General features: G+C 48.2%; 1 protein-coding gene and 1 pseudogene across 2 annotated transcripts in view; one reads left to right on the forward strand and one right to left on the reverse strand.

Annotated features, from left to right (window-relative positions):
- Positions 1-21,403, forward strand: part of Capzb (capping actin protein of muscle Z-line subunit beta) — a 102,528-nt gene that overhangs the window by 41,572 nt on the left and 39,553 nt on the right. For both annotated transcript variants that reach the window (XM_090335696.1, XM_090335697.1), the window contains exon 2: positions 6,906-6,995. In XM_090335696.1, the coding sequence (XP_090191822.1) occupies positions 6,906-6,995 (90 nt within the window). The remainder of the gene's footprint in view (positions 1-6,905; positions 6,996-21,403) is intronic.
- Positions 10,774-10,958, reverse strand: LOC150062401 (small ribosomal subunit protein uS14 pseudogene; annotated as a pseudogene).

The following is a 21,403-nucleotide window of genomic DNA, read 5'->3' on the forward strand; positions in this document are numbered from 1 at the left end:
TCCGAGTGACCCAAAGACTGGTTGTGGCGGGCCTCACCCTTGAATGGTTCCCCAATTGCCCCCAGCACAAATTCCAGGCAGGAAACACATGCTGCGTTTGAGTAGCTGCTTGCCCGGTCTCAGATGATGAGAGCAGTCCTGGTTGGGCTAGACAAAGTGTGTGTTAAGTCAGCCTTGGGCTCCAGCCTTGTTTCCTTCTGTGTCTGTGAGTTTGGTGCTCGCTGGCCCTCTGGGGACTGTAAAGCAGCCATTTGGGTTGAACTACACAGACTGCAGGCCTGAGGCTCTGGAGTGCTGCTGACGTACAGAGCATGGCGTGGAGTCCAGTCACCAGTTCCGCTGTGGCAAGGTGGGGCTGGTGTGTAAAATGCTAGCAGTGTGAATTACTGTTTATCCCTGAAACATGCACCCTGCCAAGGTGTGGCACTGCCTTCCAGCAGGTGCCCAGCTAGGAAGCGAGCTACTCCCAGGCCTTTGGGGCTTCTGCACCTCTAGAGTGACACTTCATCCTCTCCACTGTGCCCTTGACTTTCCAGCCTGTCTAGCACTTCTGCCCAGGATCATCTCCGCTCCTTTGGTGCCACTTATTGTGGCTGTCCAACAAGATCACCTAAGACCTGACACTTAAGAGAACCATGGGCTCATTGTTTCTGGTAGCTTCTGTAGCTGAGTCAAGCCCGGGCCTGGCAGCTCATAGGGTCTTGCGCTATTGCAGTTACATCCAAAGCTCGTGAGGGTCCTGGGACTCTCGGGCATCTTATTTCAGAGATCCTCAGCCTCCCGAGTAGCTAGGATTACAGGGTCCACAGATTGCCTGTGGCCTTGCTTTAGGGCTTGGTGGACCTGCGCACAGCCTGGTCTCCTGGGGTCTTCAGTGTGTGCACACAGCAGGCAGGGCAGAAACGGTAGGTGTCCTGTGGCCGTGGATATGACGGAGACCAGTTGTGCAGTGGTGATGAGACAGTCAAAGCAGGCCCTCTCCCTCTCCCAGTTCCAGTGAAGGGTGTAAGACACCCCGACCCCACACAGACTCTCTGCAAGTGAGTTCTGGGGTAAATTAGCTAGTTATCTATTTATGGCTATTTGTTTAAATCTCTCGTGGAGCTTGAACCCAGGGCTTCGGCGCTGTCCCTGAGTTCTCTAGCTCAAGGCTAGTGTTCTACCACTTTGAGCCACGGCTCCATTTCTGGTTTTAGGGTAGCTTATTAGAGACGAGTATCATTGGAACTTTCTTGCATGGGCTAGCCTTGAACCATGATCCTCAGATCTCAGTCTCCTAAGTAGCTAGGATTGCAGGTATGAGTCACCAGCTCCTGGCTAGTGACAGCAATTTTTGGAAAATACAGCCTACTTTACCTCCTTAAACACACAGTATTGTTTCTCTGTGGGAAAATCTGCAAAGGCTCCTAAACTTTCCTGGAAATGGGACTTTTAAAGATGAGAAGGGTGAAAAACACAGCCCAGATACTTAAACTACAGAAACATACAGAAAACTGCTGGAAGCCAGAGCCACCTAGCTCCCCTGAGTTTCTGGGGCCTCATCCAGCCTTCTGTCCCTTGCCCCAGGCATAGGTGCCCAGTGCTGGGTACATCTGGTGGTGCTCACTGGCTGACAGGGTTCTGCAATCCTCCTTCCTCTCCTTCTGTGCTACTGCAGGTGCGCTGTGTGCCGAAAGGCCCCAGGAGCTCCCACAGGCCTGGCTCCTGTGCCTGCTCTTGAGACATCTTGGGGCTCCTGGCACCACTTAGTGGACACTTGGCTCGAGGATAAGCTGGAGCGTATCCTAGGCTGGGACATATTCTAGTCCTGACATCCCTTTATGGGACAGCACATGTATTCTGTTTGTTGGTGGTTTACACGTGGACTTGGAGTTTGTTAAATAGGCCAGCTTTGAAAGCTGATGGTTTACCAACACTCATGTCTGAACTTTCCAGTGGGCATTTTGTTCTATAGTATTTTGACTTCCATTGTTTTCTGGAAAATTGTTCTTGTCTGTATTAATATTATTTTACTTGTTACAGGATAACTTAAGCCATTTTGTGTGCCTTTTCTTTAAGGTATAGGAAAACCAGCAAAAAGTGAAAAACATTTTCTGCCTCAGGTGATGAACCGCAAAGGCTGGCTCCTCATGGCGCCACCTGGGGGTGACGTGGGGAAGCTGACCCTGCACATTCCTCCATGTCCTTAAAGACTTAGACTTTGCCCTTTGCCCTTATTGATTTCGACAGCATCATAAGCTCTAAGAAGACTTTATGCTCACCATTCAGCAGCAGAAACAGTCCTTGTTACCTAGGAGACACTATAAATAATTAGGGAATGACGAATTGAATGGGCAGAGAATTCTGCAGGGTGTAACGAAATGGTCATTCTTCTGCTATTTATTTTTCAATTCAGAACACCACCAGTGGGAGGTGGAAGGGGGAAAAGCTCATTTTATGAACAGCATGTCTGAAATCAGTCGACATTTTGAAGAAGCTGTCTTAGTCAAGGGGTGACAGCTCGCAAAATAAATAGAACTTGTGGATAAAGTAAACCACAAGGGAGGGAAATCCTGGGAAAATCAGTGTGCTGGGTTGCGCCTGTGTACTTGGACCTTTTGTGTCCTGTTACTGACCACACTACACTGCCCTGTGGTTGTCTGATTTATAGACAATTGGTTCTTTTTTATTTTGTTTTGTTTTTGTGGTAGAACTGGGGCTTGAATTCAGCTCAGGTCTGGTGTTCTAAATGGTCTTTTTCACTTAGGCCTGGTACTGTACAACTAGAGCCATACCTTGGTTCTTTTTTTGGGGGGGAGTGGTTGATTGTGGGGCTTGAACTCTGAGCCTGGATATTGTCCCTGAGCTCTTCAGCTTAAGGCTCCAGGTAGCCTTGCACAGTTTTCTAGTGGTTAATTGGAGATCAGAGTCTACTGTCTTTAGTGCTCAGGCTGGCTTTGAACCTCAAACCTCAGATCTCAGCCTCCTGAGTAGCTAGGATTACAAGCATGAGCCACTGCACCTGGCCCTTACCTCAGTTTTGAGGACCTAATAAGTCTTGTGGATTTCTCTGTCTGAACTGACTTTGAACCTTGATCCTCAGATCTCAGCCTCCTGAGTAGCTCAGATTATAGATGTGAGCCACTGGCACCTATCTGAGTGTTGGTACTCTAATGTTCTGGACTGAGTTTCATGCTGTGGGCCATAATCAGAGGCTGACCCCGTGTTGGCACATAGTATGTAATTGTTGACTTGTTCTGCCTACTTGTTGGTTTGCATGAGACCAAATCCAGAAAGGTGGTTGCAATGAAGGATGGGGCATGTGGGACCCTTATCTCTAATTAACCACCAGAAAACCAGAAGTATCCTGTGGCTCAAGGGGTAGAGTGCTAGCCCTGAGCTGATGAGCTCAGGGACAGTGCCCAGGCCCAGAGTTCAAATCCCACTACCGACCAAAAAACAAAAGTTACTGTGAGGGTTGGAGGTGTCGCTTGGTTGGTAGAGGCCTAGCCTGTGAGTGAAAGCAGCAAGTACTACTGAGTTCGAGTTCCAGCCTGGGACCTAAAAGAAAAAAAAGTATCTTGAGCATCCAGTAACCATCTTGGTAATGTAAGTTTTGACTTAATAACCTGTTAACATTACATTCTGACATCCTGAATGGCCTGGCTCTTCTGTTCTGTATAAAGCCTGGGCCACATCACTGTCACCTACTGGTGGCTTGTTGTCATTTCCTTCCTTGTTCCTCCAGACTTGGTGTTCTTTATTCCCTTGGCTTGAAGCAAAAGAGGAAAAGCTCTGCCATGTTAAAGTACACATTCATACACATATATCTGTATGTTTGTGCTTAAATAACAGTTCATTATTGCTTCTTTCTTGTGAATGTGGCTGCATCCTACCTAGGTTGTCGACCTCTGGGGACTTCCCCACACACACCCTAATTGTCCTATTTCTGGGGTCCCAAATGATGCGTGTGGCTGTAAGTCATCTGTGCTTCTTCGTTCTCTTTCTGTTTGGACCCCTTACGGTTTGGGCTGACTTGCAGTGAGTGGCTCCAGTTAACTGTAATTTTAACTTTTTACAAGCTGTCAGTAAGCTTTCCCATGTTGCTTTACTTAGGGGAAGTATTTAGTCATTTCCTACTTTAATGATAGTTAAACATCCTTAGCCCTAGAAATTTGCTGTGAAACATTTCCAATTAAGATTAATTGGGATGAATGCACAATGTGAGTTTGATGGTTGGGGGAAAGTGTGGTGCTGGCCAGAGGCACAGTCTGCTGGCCGCCTGTGGCTGGCCTTTGGGGTGAGAATGGTTTGGCTAGCTGGGAGGTGAGAAGGCTCCACAGAGGGTCCGAATGCCGTGTTTGCACAGTTGCCCTCTCTGGTCAAGGTATGTCTTTCTTTTCCTGGCTAACTAACACTGCTCGGGTTTTATGTAATTCCTTCCAAATCCTGAGATGCTCCAAATTACAGTTCCATATTAGCTAGGCTTAGTAATAACTGAAGAAAGTGGTTAACGTCTAGTTATTTTCCAGAGACCAGAAGGGCCTATGAGTGTGCTTGGGGCTGAATGGTAACTACAGCACTCCTCTGCCCGTGCAGTTTCTAGAGACAGGCCTTGCCTTTGACTGGGACCCCTAAATGACTGCCAGAGGTTTGGTATCCAGGTCCAGCAATTGTGCCAGTCATTGAGGGAAAGCTGTCCTATGCACGGCTGGACATTTAGGGCATCAGTGACCCTCCTCACTAAACACTGGCAGCTTCCCCTTTCCCTCCATGTGGCACTCTGCATCTCCTACAGGGCTCAGGGACTGCCTTCCAGAAAGTACTCCCGGCTGAGAAACACTACTTTACAGTGTGACAAGTTTCAGTTGAATCATTTAGAGTTTCATTCTTGTCCAAGCAAGGGAACACTTAGCCATTGTGAGGTGTGGAACGGTTGATTCAAACTCCCAACACAGTAGGAGAAATCAGGCTTGGGTTGAGCGAAGATACTGTAAACTATATTTAAAGCTTTTTCCCAAATATGTAAGACTTGTATGTATAATTGTATGTGATTCCCCAATCAGTAAACACAAGCTACTATGTGTGGTACATATTCTCCATACATTTTCGGGGGGTGGGGAGTTATGGGGCTTGAACTCAGGGCCTAGATACTGTTCCTGAACTTTTTTGCTCAAGGCTAGCACTCTATTACTTTGAGCCACAGCCCCTCTTCAGGTTTTCAAGTAGTTAATTGGATATAAGAGTCTCACGGATTTTCCTGCCTGGGCTGGCTTTGAACCTTGATCCTCAGATCTCAGCTTCCTGAGTAGCTAAGGTTACAGGTGTGAGTTGCCAGCCTAGCCTGCCTACATTCTTATCTGTAGAGCCATTCCCATCCAGTGGAATAAGTAGGGGAGGAGAAACTTGTCCAGGGTTGTAAGTTAAATGAACAACAGACCTGAGAGTCAAGTTAGTTTATCTGTGTTCTGCCCCAGATATGGTGTTAAAATTCCTTCTCATGCTGGCAAGCCAAACCCCTGTCACTGTGGCCTTGGCTGACAGGTGGTGGTGTAGACCTGTGAGGCCCAATTAAGATCTGGGAGCTGCTGGAATGTTTTATTAAGCAAAACAAGTGATAGGGTTTCTGTTGGGGGATTTGGTTTTGGTGTTTTGGCTAGGTTTTCTTTTCTTTGCAGAAAAGCTGGTTTATTGTATGTCCTAAAGATAAATAGTCACTGATAGCCTCCTCTACCTAGTAAGGCAAGAGCTTTTACATTTTAGTTGTTTGTTTGTTTATTGCTAGTCCTAGGGCTTGAACTCAGGTCCTGAGCACTGTCCTTGGACTTTCTCAAGGCTAGAGCTCTACCACTTGAGCTACAGCACCACTCTCAGCTTTTTCTGTGTTTGTGGTACTGAGAAATGGAACCCAGGTCTTCGGGCATGCTAGGCAAGCACTCTACCACTGGGCTAAACTTCCTACCCCTAGCCTTTTCATTTTAAACAGCTTTCTGCACACGACATTCTGGGAATGAAATTGACATTGGTGAGAACTAGTTCTGCCTTGGTAGATGTGGAGTGCAGTCCTTGTCCCACTGCTTGCTTGTGGTTAATGGGCCTGGATCTGAGTGGTAACAGTCAAAGGTGGTATCGCATTGCCCAAGTGCAATGTTTTGAGGATTACTTTGTATATTTTATGAGAGACTCATTGACTTGTTGATTTAGAGCTCTCAAGAAAGTCCTGAACTCAGACCAGGCTGGGAATTTGGCCTAGTGGTAGAGTGCTTGCCTGTAGTATACATGAAGACCCGGATTCAAGTAGCCCTTGGTAAATAGTTATGGTTGAAGTATTAAGGTAGGAAATTACAGTGAAGCACACTGTGTAATGCTGAAAAGTCGTCCTCAGTAGAGGAGGACTTTGTATTTCCTAGCACAGCAGCAGCCAGACTCCCTATTGGAATTTGTCCAGATTGTCAGCTGGAGCGAGCTCAGGTCTTGTTTGCACAGAGTCCCAGAAAATTTCCCAGGCTGTATTTGAATGACTGATGCACTTTTATCCCTAGCATAGAACGCTCCATCTTTGCCTGGTTTATCTGTGGTGTGAAGCTCAAAGATCTTACCCGGCAGTGATGCTCAAGCCTGGGCAAACCTAACCAGCTGTAAGAGCCTGCTTACCATAGAACCAACCAGGAGCTGGCACATGGCAGCTATCAGGTCTACTGAGCAGATAACTAGGGGGCTTGCCAGACTGGTGTCCTGCTCTACTTGCTCTGGGGTCTGGTGCAGAGGCTGGTCTGAAGGACTAGGGGCTGGCTCATGCAGGTTTGGTGAAGGCCCATGGTGGGACTCTTGGGTTGTAGAATATGCCCCGAGCAAGGAGCAACCAGAGAGATGCTTTTAAGAAAGAATTCTTAGTATTGACTTCAGCACTCTCTTTCTTCCCCCAGAGTGATCAGCAGCTGGACTGTGCCTTGGACCTAATGAGGCGCCTGCCTCCACAGCAAATCGAGAAAAACCTCAGTGACCTGATTGACCTGGTACGTGCCTTCTTCATATGGTTTCATTTGGGACCGTGGCTTATAATCACTTGCTTTTGTATAGCTCTTCTCGTGCGGAATTCAAAACATAGGAAACCTTTCTCTCTGTAGCCAGAATTCAGCATCAGGCAGAGAGCTTCTTCCACATAATGAAGATAAGTTTCATATGGGGACCTTTCCCAGAGGCCATCTGTGGTGATAAAGTCCAACATAAGCATTACGAAGTTGATTAGAATTTCCCCGAGTCCTGAAGTTGACTATAACCATTTCCATCTACTCCAGCTACCTTGTCTTCAGTTTCTAGAAACTTGGACACTTTAAGACAAGACAAGTTCAAGGCCACTTCACCAGCAGCCACTCAGTAAAATAGCTGCATCAGGCCTTTACATAGTTTTGGGATTTTTGTTTTGTTTATGTTTTTAGTTTTGCCAGTCCTGGGGCTTGAACTCAGGGCCTGAACACTATCCCTGGGCTTTCTCAAGGCTAGAGCTCTACCATTTGAGCCACAGCACCATTTCCAGCTTTTTTTTTTTTTTTTGGCCAGTCCTGGGCTTGAGCTCAGGGCCTGAGCACTGTCCTTGGATTTTCTCAAGGCTAGAGCTCTACCACTTGAGCCTCAGCACCACTTCTGGCTTTTTTTTCTATGTATGTGATACCGAGGAATTGAACCCAGGTCTTCATGCATGCTAGGTAAGCACTTTAACCACTAGGCCAAACTCCCGGCCCCACTTCCAGCTTTTTCTATGTATGTGATACCAAGGACTCAAATCTGGTCTTCATGCATGCTAAGCAAGCACTCTACCACTAGACTAAACTCCTGGCCCGTTTGGGGTTTTTTTGTTTTGTTTGTTTGTCAGTTATAGGGCTTGAACTCTGGGCCTGGGCACTGTCCCTGAACTCTTCAGTTCAAGGCTACCACCCTACCACTTCAGCACAGGGCCACTTCCCATTTTCTAGTGGTTAATTGGAGATAAGAGTCTGAAGATCTTTAGTGCCTGGGCTGGCTGTGAGCCATTATCCTCAGATCTCATCTTTCTGAGTAGCTAGGATTACAGGTGTGAGCCACCTCACCCAGGCCAGCCATACAGTTTTAAATACTCAGGATTGTTTCTCTCAAAACAAGACATCAGATTAACTGGCTCCAAAATATTACTTGAAATGCTAAAATATTCAAAAACATCTGTAAAACCACAAGAAAAAAATTGAAAAGAAAAAAAAACTACCAACTCAGACCCCCAAGAGACAGACTGTCTTCCTTAGATCATTTAGCAGGTCTGGAAGCCATAGCCTCTGTTTTTCCCATTCTGTCCTGTATGTGCTTTGTGTATGGTTATCAGCTGCCAAACATGGCTCATAAGTGATGTTGGTTTAAGTAGGAGTCTGAAATCTCATTCATCTGCTATGGTGATTTATGTAATCCCTTTGAATGGATTTTAGACAGATACACACACACACACACACACACACACACACACACACACAATAGCTGGAGACAAGTGTCATCTTCCAGTAGAACATTTATATATAGAGACACTAACTCCCAGCCAGCCGCAAGGCAGGAATAGGTATGCAAGAGAGAGAATCAAGCCTATAGGAATTATAAACCTACTATATGTTACCTGTAGTTATTGAAGAAAAGAGGTGAGGTTTCCTGAGGTCAGTGTCTCTGCTAGGAAAGCCAGCCCCACATAGGTGTCTGGTCTTAGAAGGGAAGAGAAAGGGGGGTTGTAAGAATGATGGTCTGGTTGGGCACTGGTGGCCATACTTGCAGTCCTAACTACTCAGGAGGCTGAGATCTGAGGGTTGTGCTTTCATGCCCACCGGAGCAAGAACGTCCTTAAGACTCTTCTTTCTCTTATTGAGTCTCTTATTGAGCTGTGACTCAGTGAGCAAAAGTGTTCAAGGACAGCGCCCAGGCCCTTAAGCCCCACCACCAACCAAAAAAATCCCCCAAAGGTCTATGCCAGACAGTCTCAGCAGAGTGTGGGAGGCTGGAAGATCATCTGGGGTAGACAGAAACATTTGGATTTTTATGTGAAACAGCCTGAGTTTTAAACATTGGCTGGGTCTGATTTTTAAATAGAAAGTGGCCTTAGACGAGATGTGAGGTGGGCCAGCAGCTGGCGGAGCGATCTGCCCTGGTCAGAGCAACTTGGTGTGGTGTGACAGTTGAATGTCGTCTGCAGGGAATTGGATGCCTCTTATTTCGGGCCTTAATTTTCCCTCAGCTATCCTCCAAGGCAGTGCCACAGAAGTGTGGTCTGGTAGTACCCTGCCTGGTTCTCATTCAGGCATTTGTGAGTGGCCCGTGTGGATAAGGCAGGCCAGTGTTAGAGGTGTGGTCAGGGCCCTGCTCCCCACAGCTGCAGGAGCTTGCAAATCTCCTTTTAAACTCAACAAGAAAGTGCACTTGGCTGAGTTGCAACTTGGTTTGCTAATTCAGTTATTATTGTATTTGAGAAATAAACCCGACATAAAATGAAGAAAGGATGAGCACGTTTCTGTCGACCTGTTGGTGTTTTTAACAGGCTGCTCTGTTCTTATTGCAGCTGAAGCATTGCATTACAGCTCTGTGTTTCCTCCAGGACCTCCTATGTCTCCATCTTTCCAAGATGTACATTAGAGGCTTTTATAAAAAAAAAAAAAAAACACCTGGCTGCAAAGGCCAGTTTTCCTTGGGCTGAGTGAGAGTCACAGCATCAATAGGGAGTGAGGGAAGAGATGTCTTACAACAGCCACATCAGCCACTCTTTTCCCCTCCCCTCCCCCTCTTTCATGGCTTCCATGGGGGGAACTATAAGTGGTGTTTTTCCACCACCACCCATCATGGTGTTCTGCCTTTCTACAAGGCCAGAAACAACAGAGCTAGCAGATTGTGAACCGAGGTTTCTGGAGCCATGAGCTGGATGAGTGGGATCTCTTTAAGTAGGTTATCAGTGATGGAAAGCTGGTTTGCACGCCCACTGTGTGCCCAGGATTGAGCTGCCCTTCTGTTTGTTATTAGTACTCCACCTTTAGGGGCCTTGCAGCCAGGCCACCCTTTTAGATCACTGAGACTGTAGGAAGGAACCAGGGAGGTGGCATGGCCATGGAACATCAGGAGTGGTGACTGTCTTACCTGGCAACACAGTTCACCGAACACCCAAGGGCAGGATCACGCACCCAACGAGACATTGAATGTGATGTGCCTTCATGGTGGGTCAGGTTTACTTGTTCCATGGGCAAGTTCTAGTAATTCATTAGTAATCTAAGATATTAGAACATGGAGATGGTTTGAAAAATAACTAAATTGTCAGCCTTAAAAACCGTCTTTAAAGTCACATAATGTAAAGGAATTTACATGAAGGGAATTCCCTTCTGAGAGCTGGGCCTTTTGGGTTTACTGGTTCCCTTCGTAGCTAATGGGATGGCTTGAAAGGTTCCTCCCATGGGAGGCGGGGTGCTGTATGGAAGCCAGCCTTCAGGCTATCCTCACAAGAATGGATTGGGGACTTGGGACTCTGATTTTTCCCCTCTCCAGTACTGGGGCTTGAACTCTGCCTGGGCACCATTCCTGAATTTCTTCGGCTCAAGGCTAGCATTCTACCATTTGAGCCTAAGTGCCACTTCTGGCTTTTTTCTATGTATGTGGTACCGAGGAATCGAACTCGGGTCTTCATGCATGCTAGGCAAGCACTTTAACCACTAGGCCAAACTCCCGGCCCCATGAATTTTTATTTTATGTACACATATGGCTTTTCATTGGGCTTGATGTCTTAGATAGTCCATTCAAGTCCACTTAGTCCAAGGGAATGATGCCGATGTCCTTTGCATACTGGCAGAAACACTGCCGGCAAATGTTGAGCCCATACTTCCGATCAAACCATGGCAGTTAGAGAACATGCAGCAAGGGCGAGATCCCTGGGCTCATTTTCAGGGGTGATTCCAGTAGAGCTGCTGGTGACCCACCCATCTTGCTTCCATAGTCCGACAAGGAAAAGGTTGATTTGTTTTGTAAGTGAAGCATAGGAGCTGGGTACCACGGCTCACATTTGTAATTCTAGCTACTTGTGAGACAAATTAGAAGGGTAGTGATTCAAAGCCAGCCCAATTAAAACGTTGACAAGAGCCCCCTCTCATCTAGTAGCAGTGTGTACCTATCATCCTGGCTACATGGGAAGTGTAAATAGGATTGTGGTCCAGGCTAGACCATGCGAAATTACAAGATGCTACTCAAAATATAACAAACAGGGACCAGGAGTTTGGCCTAGTGGTAAAGTGCTTGCCTAGCATGCACGAAGACTCAGGCTCTTCCTCAGTACCATATACATAGAAAAAAAAGCCGGAAGTGTGCTGTGGCTCATGTGGTAGAGCTCTTGCCTTGAGGAAGCCCAAGGACAGTGCTCAGGCCCTGAGCTTAAGGGCCAGAATTGGCAAAAAAAAAAAAAAAAAAAGTGCTTGCGAGAGCGTGCCTGCGTGTGTGTGTGTGTGTGTGTGTGTGTGTGTGTGTGTGTGTGTGTGTGTGTAGAGAGAGAGAGAGAGAGAGAATACAAAGAACTAGAGGCCAGGTTCAAGTGGTAGACCACCTATCTAGTAAGCAGAAGGCTCTAAGGTCCAACTCCTCCAGTACCTTAAAGAGAGAGGCAGGTGGGTGGTGGGGGGTTGGCCAGGTGCTGGTGGCTAATGCCTATGCTTCTAACTACTCAGGAGGCTGAGATCTGAGGATCGAAGTTAAAACCAGCCTGGGCAGGAAAGTTAAACCAGAAATAGACCTGTGGCTTAAAAGTGGTAGAGTGCTAGTCTTGAATGAAAGAGCTCAGGGACTTTGCCCAAGCCCTGCATTCAGGCTCTACAACTGACTGCTCTCCACCAAAAAAAAAAAAAAAAACAACGAAAAACATACTTTTTTTGTTGTTGTTGGTCATGGGGCTTGAGTTCTTAGCCTGGTTGCTGTCCCTGAGCTCTTCAGCTCAAGAATAGTGATTTACCACTTGAGCCACAGCTCCTTGTCTGGCTTTTTGGTAGTTTATTCGAGGTAAGAGTCCCAACAATTTTCCTGCCCAGTCTGGCTTCAAACAGTGATCCCTAGATCTCAACCTCCAGAGTAGCTAGGATTACAGGCACAAACCTAAACCATCACACCTGGCCAAAAACTAGTTTGCAAATTGGTACTGCAGCTTGAACTCAAGACTTCATATTCTCAAGTCTTTTTTACTCATGACTTGTACTCTACTACTTGAGGAGACATGCCTCCTGTTGGCGATGGAGTTTCTTGGACTTTTCTCTCCGACCTGGCTTAAAACTATGATCCTCAGATCTCAGCTCTTGAGCAGCTAGATTATATCCATGAGCCAGCAACTCACAAACGGCTGCCTCCTTTGGCAGGTCCTTGCTATGTGCAATACATGCACACTGGGCTGCGAGGCCAGCCTTTTCAGTGGGTCTTGTGATCAATCCTTAGTTACTTTAAATGTTTTTCCTTTCCTTGTTGCTGCTTTTCTTCTGTTCAGGAATGGCAGTTCTTTCCTCCTTTTTAACCGAGTTTGCAGAGTTATGTTTATGTTGAGCTGGGCTGACTGTCGTGTTGTGGCTCCCAAGCTTAAACGAAGGTTTAGTGTCTGTAACTTCAGAGAATCTGTGACACTGCTCTGCATCTGTGTAAAGCCCCGTCTCTGGCCTGTGCTTCATAATCCAGGCACGTTGGGCAGTTTTGATCTGTCCCAGTCAGTCCTTGAATACTCACCTGCCTGAAGCAGTGAAGAGAGAGGTGACAGTTGTTTGAAAGTAAGCCTTTGGTTTTAAGACTGGTAAGAATGTTCTGGTCCCCTGAGAGGAATGGCTTCACTTAGAATTTAAAGCCAGGGCACTGTAAGGGAGTTTATCCGTCCACCAGTGGTCTGATTACAGAGTAGTACTAAAGAGAAATGTGGTGTGTTCTGGGCAGCTGGGCCAAGGCAGCTTACTTACTGTTTCCAGATCAGCTTTCTGTTTTCTTTCCAGCAGGAGTTTTTGCTCTCTCTTGGGATTATGGTGCATATTCTGATTGGTGGGAAATGACCATCCCTTGCAGATGGCCAAAACATCGTTTTATTGCATATTAATCTCATTGTGCTAGAACTAAGCCATCTGAAACCAGTTGTTAAGCTATTTCAAAAATAGCCCCATGTGCATGTGGGCCAAAAACCATGTGATGTGAAGATGCTGACTTGGCTTCCTAAACTTGGACCTTTTATGTCCTTACCTTGCACACTGGCAGCTCCAGCTGAAACTTCTCAGCGTAGTTATATTTTGAGCCCTAAACTGAGGAAGGAGTTTGTTTCTACAGACTGGTACCCAGCAGGCCATCTGTCCTTTTACTTTTAAGAGCACATCAAAAAAATAGCCCTAAATCTATTCTTAATAAGGTAAGAAACAGCTTACAAACATTGGTCACTTTTTAAAAATTTTTTGGTCGGTGGTGGGGCTTGAACTCTGGGCCTGGGCACTGTCTCTGAGCTCTTCAGCTCAAGGCTAACACTTTACCACTTGAGCCACAGTACCACTTCTGGTTTTCTGGTGGTTAAGTGGAGATAAGAGTCTCATAGGACTTTTGTGCCTGGACTGGATTTTAAACCAGTCCTCAGATTTCAGTCCCTTGAGTAGCTAGGATTGCAGGGGTGAGCCACATCTCCTCCTCATTTCCTGTGATCACCTAGAGGCTCAGCTCTTGGGTGTCCCCAGAGTTTACCCAAGCTTAGGAAAGACCTCTGGGCTGGAAGAGCTGCCTGCCAGCCTGGCCAGGCCTGGGTGGAGATGTGGAGGCAGCCTGATGGCTTACTGTAGTGCCTTGATGATCTGGTTGGTTGTCATTTCAGCATTTCCTCTTTTGAGCGGGCCAAGTAGCCCTCCAGAAATAGAAAGGGCCATCTGGGCACAGAGCTTTGCAGTGTCAGCCTCCGCAGTGTCTGTACCGTGAGCATCTCACACCAGGCTCCTGAGTGGCCTGCAGGGAGTGGGATGGGGCAGCTCAGTGGTCTGGAGTGCAGGGGCGCCCTGGCACATTCCCGTCTCAGCCACTGAGTGCATGGCGCCTAAGAACCTGCTGGCCCCAAGGCAGCCCATGAGCCAGCTCACTCACTTTTGTGATCAACGGGTGAAATTAGGCTGATATTCATAGCTTATTCCTTGTATTGATGAATAGAATAGTAAAGCACTAGCATTTAGTTTTTAGTCTGTTCATAGTTAAACCAATAAAATCTGGACATTCCTTCTCCAGTGTCAGCTGGGTGGAGTAAAACAGAGAATTCAGGTTTGTTCCCAAGCAGTAAAGGTATGCTCAGACACCCCCCCCCCGCCCTTGGAAATCTTGAGGGTTGGGAGCTGTGTTTTAGAATGATTAGGCTTTCTTGTTAGTTTCTTCCTTGTTGATGTCGTCATTTAAAAGTCTGCAACCAGCATTTTCCCTCCTGTATTTCCAACACTTACTGAAGATACTTTTCTGAAGAGGTCTCCGAGTAAGTAGGGGAGTTCACAGAAGTTGATGGGGTTGAGTCAGCAGTGGCCCACACCTGTGAGTTCAGGTGCCATGTGGGAAGCAGGACAGCCTTTACTCCCAGCTCCCTGTCCACAGAGAAGAGGCTGGAGCCCACAGCTTGATCTGTGACCACCGGCCATTCCCCAGTGAATCTGCTCTGAAGAGGAGTCTTCAGAGCTGAGTAACCCCAGCTTTCTCTGGAGTCCTGTGAAGCTGGAACCTATTCTCTGATACCCTAGGGGTGCTCCTTTGGGCTTTGTGTCTGGCGTCTCTAGCAGGTTCTCCCAGGAAGCTTGCTCTGCTAGAGCTATGCAGTCTGTGGGGCGGTCATTGGTGATAGCTGGCAGCCCTCTCAGTCTGGTTACAGTGATATTCCTGAGGATGTTCTAAGCTTTCCTGCAGACGACACAGCTGCAGTCCCCCTTTCTGGGGTGGGGAAGCATTCCAGCTAAAGGCCTCCAGCAGTAATGAACTCCATCCTTGGAAAGTTGTGGTGAGCCTTTGCATGCCAGCGTCCGGCTTTCTGAATGACTGCAGCTGTTATGAGTCAGGCTGGAGAGTCAGAGCACAGACTGTGGGCTTTAGGTGCTGAGCTGGCCTCCGTCTCCTGCCAGTACTTCTTTCCTGAGGGGATGGTGGCCCTTCCTGACCCCAGCCTGTTGTCAAGGAGAGGACCCTGCCTCCTTGCCAGGCAGCCTCAGGTTTGTGTTCAGGTGGTGGCTTTTACCTGTACAGACCAAGAAGAAATGGTGAGATTTGCCTAGAAAGACGTGGAGCTTCCTGAGGTGCCCTCATCTGCCTGTTCTCCATAAATGTGGCAGGAACGCTTCACAATTCGGTGAACCCTGTTGTATGTAGCAGGACAGTAGTCCCTCATTTGATCTCACTTTGGCCCAAGTGGTAGGGCAGCAGCAGAGCAAGCCAGCCATGAGCATGTGCAGATCCCAGCACTGGCAAAAGAGAACACGGAACCAGATTGATGAGCTAGCTCCTTCCTGCAAGGTCAGCCTGAACAGTGAAAACTGAAAACCTGCAGCCCATCCAGCCCCAGGGTCAGAAGTCTCCACAGCTGAGGGTTTTGAAAGTTCATTTCCCATCACCTTTAAGTCAACCATCCAGCACATTACTGTGAGATTTCAGACATTACAAGGTACAAAACAGGAATTATTCTTTGTCTTGTTTTTTGGTTTCAATTTTAGCTTTAACTGTATCCTCTTTCATGACATGGAAAAATAAACATTTAGCTGGGCATGCTTGTGCAAGCCTGTAACCTCAGCCCCACAGGATGCTGAGGTCGGGGGATCATGAGTTTGAAACCTCTCTTGGCTATAAGATGAGGTCCTGTCTCCCCAAAGACAAAAACAACAACAAAAGTAGCCAGGTGCCTGTAGCTTATGTCTAAGATCCTGCCTACTGGGGAGACTAAGATCTGAGGATCAAAGTTTGAAGCCAGCTCAGGCAGAAAAGTCTGGGAGTCTCTTACCTCCAGATAACTACCAAAAGGGGAAGGTGGAGGTATAGCTCAGTGTAAAGTGCCAGCCTTCAGTGAAAAAGCTAAGGGACAAAGCCTCAGGACTGACACATAGTTACAACACAAAACAAAAAACAAACCAAAGCAACAATAAACCCACTAACTTCAAGAAAAGCACAATATGTTAGAAGGACTTACTTGTGGGCCTTGTTATGAATGAACTTCATCATTGTCGTGTTCAGCCTTCCCAGCCATTCTGTGACCAGGAAAGTCTCGTGACCCCAGGTGTGTGTCCTGTAGTTTCCCCCTGTGTGGACCATGTGGCGGTGGGGGAGGGGGGGCGCAGGCCTAGCCTCTTGCAATGACTGTCCTGGCCCAGTCTCCCTGCCACTGTCAGGGAAGAATGAGGCTCACCAGATTGTCTTGGTGGCGTGCCCTGTGGCTTTGAGATCTTCACCTCCCTCAGTTTCCTTCATCTGCAGGACAAGGGCAAGGACATGGAATACATGGAACATGGGAGGATTGAGTGCTAAGAGGTGCACAGTGGGCAGCACTTCGTAAGTGCTAGGTGATGTCTCTGTGTCCTTTACTAACTCGCTCACCCTTGGGTGCCACCAGTCTGATGGCTGTGCCCTACTGCCCAAGCAGCCTTCTGGACTGTTTTCACTCTGACAGTGCCCCATACACAGTGGCAAAGACTGAGTTCAGCTATGGCAGGTTAGGTCTCCCATGAGGTTGCTGTCAGGTGGTAGACAGCTCTCCTTGAACTTGTCAAGGGAAGGAACCCTGAGCGGGAGGGACGCAGCCTTCCACCTCAAAGCCAAGTTGAGGAGCTCAGAGGCTTTCTAAGAAGTTCAGGATTCGTCTGACATCATCCACTCTTGTTCTTCCCTGGCCAGTGGGCTCCAGGTGGCGCTGTGTGTGTGTCTGTCTGTCTGTCTGTCTGTCAGTGTCCTAGAGCCTGAACTCAGGGCCTTGGGCTTCTTTTGTTCAAGGCTCGTTCTCTACCACTTGAGCCACAGCTCCATTTCTGGTTCTTTTTTCTTTTCTTGATAGTTTATTGGAGATAAGAGTCTCCTGGACTTCCTTGCTTGAGCTGGCTTTGAACCACGATCCTCAGATCTCCGCCTCTAGAGCCGCTAGGATTATAGGTGTGAGCCACTGGTGCCCAGCCCTACTGTTCTTGATTGCATGACAGTATCTTCTCCTGCTTTGATCCTGATCTGGAAACTGTTGCCCACAGTGGTGGGGTGAGGGTTGGCTTCACAGTAAGTGGTTGGATCCTCTGAGAGCTGTTGGGGAGGGGAGGACACTAGGAAAACTGTTCAAGGATAAGGTCATTTGCCCTTATCTCCTTCATGCCAGCCAGGCCACCCGCCAAGATCTTCAGGATCCCTCTGTTGTCTGCAGCCTCCTAGCTTCTGCTTCCAGGCCTTCCCCGCCTTACTGTTTCACCTTCCTGACCCACTGAGCTTTCGCCCCTTACTTCTTCTCCATCTTCCTTGACCCCACATTCCTGAGTCCTTTCCTGACACTGCCAGTGTAATCTGGATGCCCTGCCCCGCCCCCTTAGCCCCTCTGAGGGTCTTTCCCAATAGGCGGTGATCCTCTTCCCGCAGGATCTCCTGATACAGCAAATGCCTGTCAATGCCACTAGTGGAGAGCCACTGTGTTCATATATTGGAAACTGGCTGTTTTATTTTGTTTATTCGTTTTTTTTTCCAGTCCTGGGACTTGAACTCAGGGCCTGAGCACTGTCCTTGGGCTTTCTCAAGGCTAGAGCTCTACCATTGAGCCTCAGCACCACTTCCAGCCTTTTCTATGTATGTAGTACGGAGAAATTCAACAGGGCTTTGTGCATGCTACTCTACCACTAGGCCAGACTCCCAGCCTTGGAAACTGGTTATTTGATAATGCCCTTTTTTTCTTAGCCAAAGAAGCAAGGACTGATGCACTCTTGAGTCGGGCTTCTTTCTGATTCTTGACCAGACTGCTGGTCTGGGCTTGGGTGTGCACTTAGGAGCACTGGGTGGAAGAAAACTGTCTCCCTTGGTGTCCCAGTTAGCCTCAGCTGGCATTCTCACTTCATCTTACCAACTTTACTTTCTCCAGGCACTACCTGGAGCATTGTATAAAGCCAGTGGCAGGGTACAGCTTGTCTGCGTGGCTCAGACTTGCACAAAGTGTCCTCTGCTCCCACTATTTCTGCCAGATCATTGTTGTGTTCCAGGCACTGTTTGAGTCCCTTCCTTACTTAGCTTACCAAACTGCCCACCATGAGCTTAGTCTTCTTTCACAGGTCGTGGGGCTTGAACTCTGGGCCTGGGCACTGTCCCTGAGCTCTTCAGCTCAAGGCTACCATCCTACCCCTTGAGCCACAGCACCACTTCTGCTTTTCTGGTGGTTAATTGGAGATAAGAGTCTCTCAGACTTTAGTGCCCAGCTGGCTTTGAACTGCAGTCCTCAGATCTCAGCCTCCTGGGTAGCTAGGATTACAGGCTTGAGTCACTGCATCTGGCGAGACAGAGATTTAAAGGTAGCCCAGCCTGAGTGACTCAAGCCTCTCCTGCCATGCTGTCTGTGTCACAGCTGCCTCAGGAATTGATTTTTCTTTGTCACCGCAGGCTCCCTGTGGGTGGCTGGCTCTGAGTGTAGATTGCGTCACAATACTTAGTGGAGATTTCCCCTCTCCGTGTTGCAAGGGTTTCCCACTTCTACTATTCTAAGATGTAGTGCTGGAGGAGCCAGTCCATAGTAATGACACCGATCCTGCCACCAGGGGCCACAGCCGAACAGCAGCACTGCCCCTGGGAGTGGAGGGCCTCTTGTTTCTAGAGGTCTGCATTGCTTACAGAGAGGAATTTCAGAACTTCAGCAGGATATGGGTAGCACACTTGTGATCCAGCACAAAGGAAGTGGAGGCCAGTCTAGACTACATGGTCAGCATCTTAGACTGGTGGCGGTTTGCCCCCTTGCAGTCTGTTGCTGCCTTCTGGGCCTCTTGAGCTCACAATTAAGGCTCATTAGACAGCCAGTCAGTCATCATGTACACACACAGACACACACGCACACAGACTCTGCCTGTAAGATGCCTTGTGATGGGCAGGGGTTGGCATTTCCAGACCTCCTGAAATCAGTCTCACAGTAGCTGCTGAGCACATTCTGGATTCTCTGTGTACAGAGGATGTATGACAGGCTCCGATGCAGCCAGGCCCTCGTGGGCCCGTTGGCTGTGATGTAATTGAAACCTTTACACTAGGCCTGGAATCAGCTACAGGTGGTAGTTGGAAGTTTTGACAGATGAAGGCTTTAAGTATCTGACAGCAGGCTGCTGCTCTGAGTAGAGCTCCCAAGTCAAATACAGAAGAAATTTAATTACCGCTAATCTCCCTCTCCCCTCTTTCTGCAATGTATTGGGACACTAAATTACTATTGACTGAAAGCTAAAATAACAGTCCTGGTTCAGGACAAAACCCTTCAGGAGATTTGCCCAGGGCTGGAAGTGATTACATTCATCCAAATAGACTTTTTTCCTCCTGCTCACTGTGTGGAATCTACGTTGAGAGATGTCTAGCAGACACTTACGCCCCTCCACCCACATGTCTACACCTGTCTCACTGAGCTTCCTGCTTCCACATGGGGTGTGTTCAGAGCAGCCCTGACTTTGTGTTGAGTCACTCAAAGGGGTTGGCTCAAAACTCTTCCTCCAAATGTGCTGTAACATTGTGTTCTTAGATGCAGGGAAGGGCGCTGGCTCCTGAGCCCCTGGAGACGGTGGTGCTGAGGTGGGTGAACGTGGGGATGGAGCAACATGGTACTCTCCCACACTGTACTCTGGAGGAGAGGACTCCAGTCCATTCCAGACCTGCCAGGCTGTGCCATCTGCCATGGGGCCTCCTGGAGCCGAGAGGTGTAACTCAGGCATCCGCCCGATAGGTGGCAGTGGAAGGCAGCTAGGTGGGCGTGAGTTAGGTCAAGTCCAAGTGCACCTAATGTTGGGCAGCCCAGGGTCCAGGGGAAGAATTGTGAGTTTGGCTGGTGCTCACAGAGGGCGGTGGTAAGTATGAGAATCACTCGGTGCAGACCCATGCCAGTTGCTGTCATGAAGGGGAGGGTGGGGACTGTGTGCTTGCTGTATGAGTTTTTGTGCCATGAGGTGACAGAGGAAGAGGCTAGCAACAGGAGCCACTCAGCCCCATGGCCTTTCCCAGCCCTATTCCACTGGTCTGGTAAAGAAGGTGCATTCAGGCTCATCAGAATGACCTGCCTTGCCCTCCTGGCGAGAGGAGTGGGTGAAGACATGTTGGCCGGATACCTGGGGGGCAGGAGTGGGGCACCAGGCAGGATGAGCTTGGCCCTCCAGTGACAGGGGTCTTCAATGCCCTCCACTCCATCTCTGGGGTCCTGATGCTGCAGGCCTTAAGTGGGGCCTGTAATGTGGAAAAACGGCAGCCTAGGGATTCAAGAGGCCCCCCAGATGCCGTGGGCTCCTGGGACCAGTGGTTCTGCCTGTCAGGAGGGCACACTTAAACATGTTCACCCACAATCCTTACTGGGTGTGGGTCTGCTTAAGCCTCCTGAGTGGCTTGTTAGGCCATTAGTGCTTCTGCCATTCCCTAGATCAGTGGAGTCATGGGTCAGCCTCTAGACAGACTTTTACCCATAGGGCTCCCTGCGAAACCAGCTCTCCTCAGTTGTGTGCCCTTGTCCTACTTTGCATGCCTCTGAATACCACATGTCGTCAGGATCAAATCCAGTGAATGATCTGAACTGGCTTAGCCAGTGCCAGCTGATGTCATCTGACCTGGGCCTCACTGCCTCACCCATAGGCAGCACCCCCCCCACACACACACACTGTCAGAGGAACTCAGCCTGATTTGCGCCCCCTCCCCCATCTTCCTCCCCTAGATTTGGTAGAGGAGAGGCCTCTTAACTGCAGGAAGTATTACGATATCTTCAAAAGTAGAGTTAATTTACTAGATTAAAGCAGAGTATACCCTGGATTGCATTGAGCTTTGTGACATCTGGAAGGAGGAGTCTGAAGGGTACTCAGGAAGAAGTACTGCTCCCAGCTCGCAGTCAGAACAGACAGGGTCTCCTGTGGGCACCCAGGAGGATCGTCGTCATTCCTGTATCATTACAGATCCTCTGCCTCTGCATGGGAACTTGGGTGAACAAAAAAAGCACAGCATCTGCATCAGCTTCACTAACTTTCCCTGAATTCTGTTTCTGCCTCAAAACACCAGAGGAGCTGGGTACAAGTGGGTTATGCCTAGCAACTCAGAAGGCTGAGATCTGAGAATAGCAGTTCAAAGCCAGTCTGGGCAGAAAAGCCCATAAGACTCTATCTCTAATTAATCAGGAAAACCAGAGGTAGGGGTGTGGCTCAAGTGATAGAACATAAGCCATGTGTGGTTTGTTTGTTTTTTCTTTTTGTGTGTGTGT

The sequence above is a fragment of the Megascapheus bottae genome, chromosome 6 (assembly GCF_031878675.1).
Source record: "Megascapheus bottae isolate mThoBot1 chromosome 6, mThoBot2.hap1, whole genome shotgun sequence".
Taxonomy (NCBI): domain Eukaryota; kingdom Metazoa; phylum Chordata; class Mammalia; order Rodentia; family Geomyidae; genus Megascapheus; species Megascapheus bottae.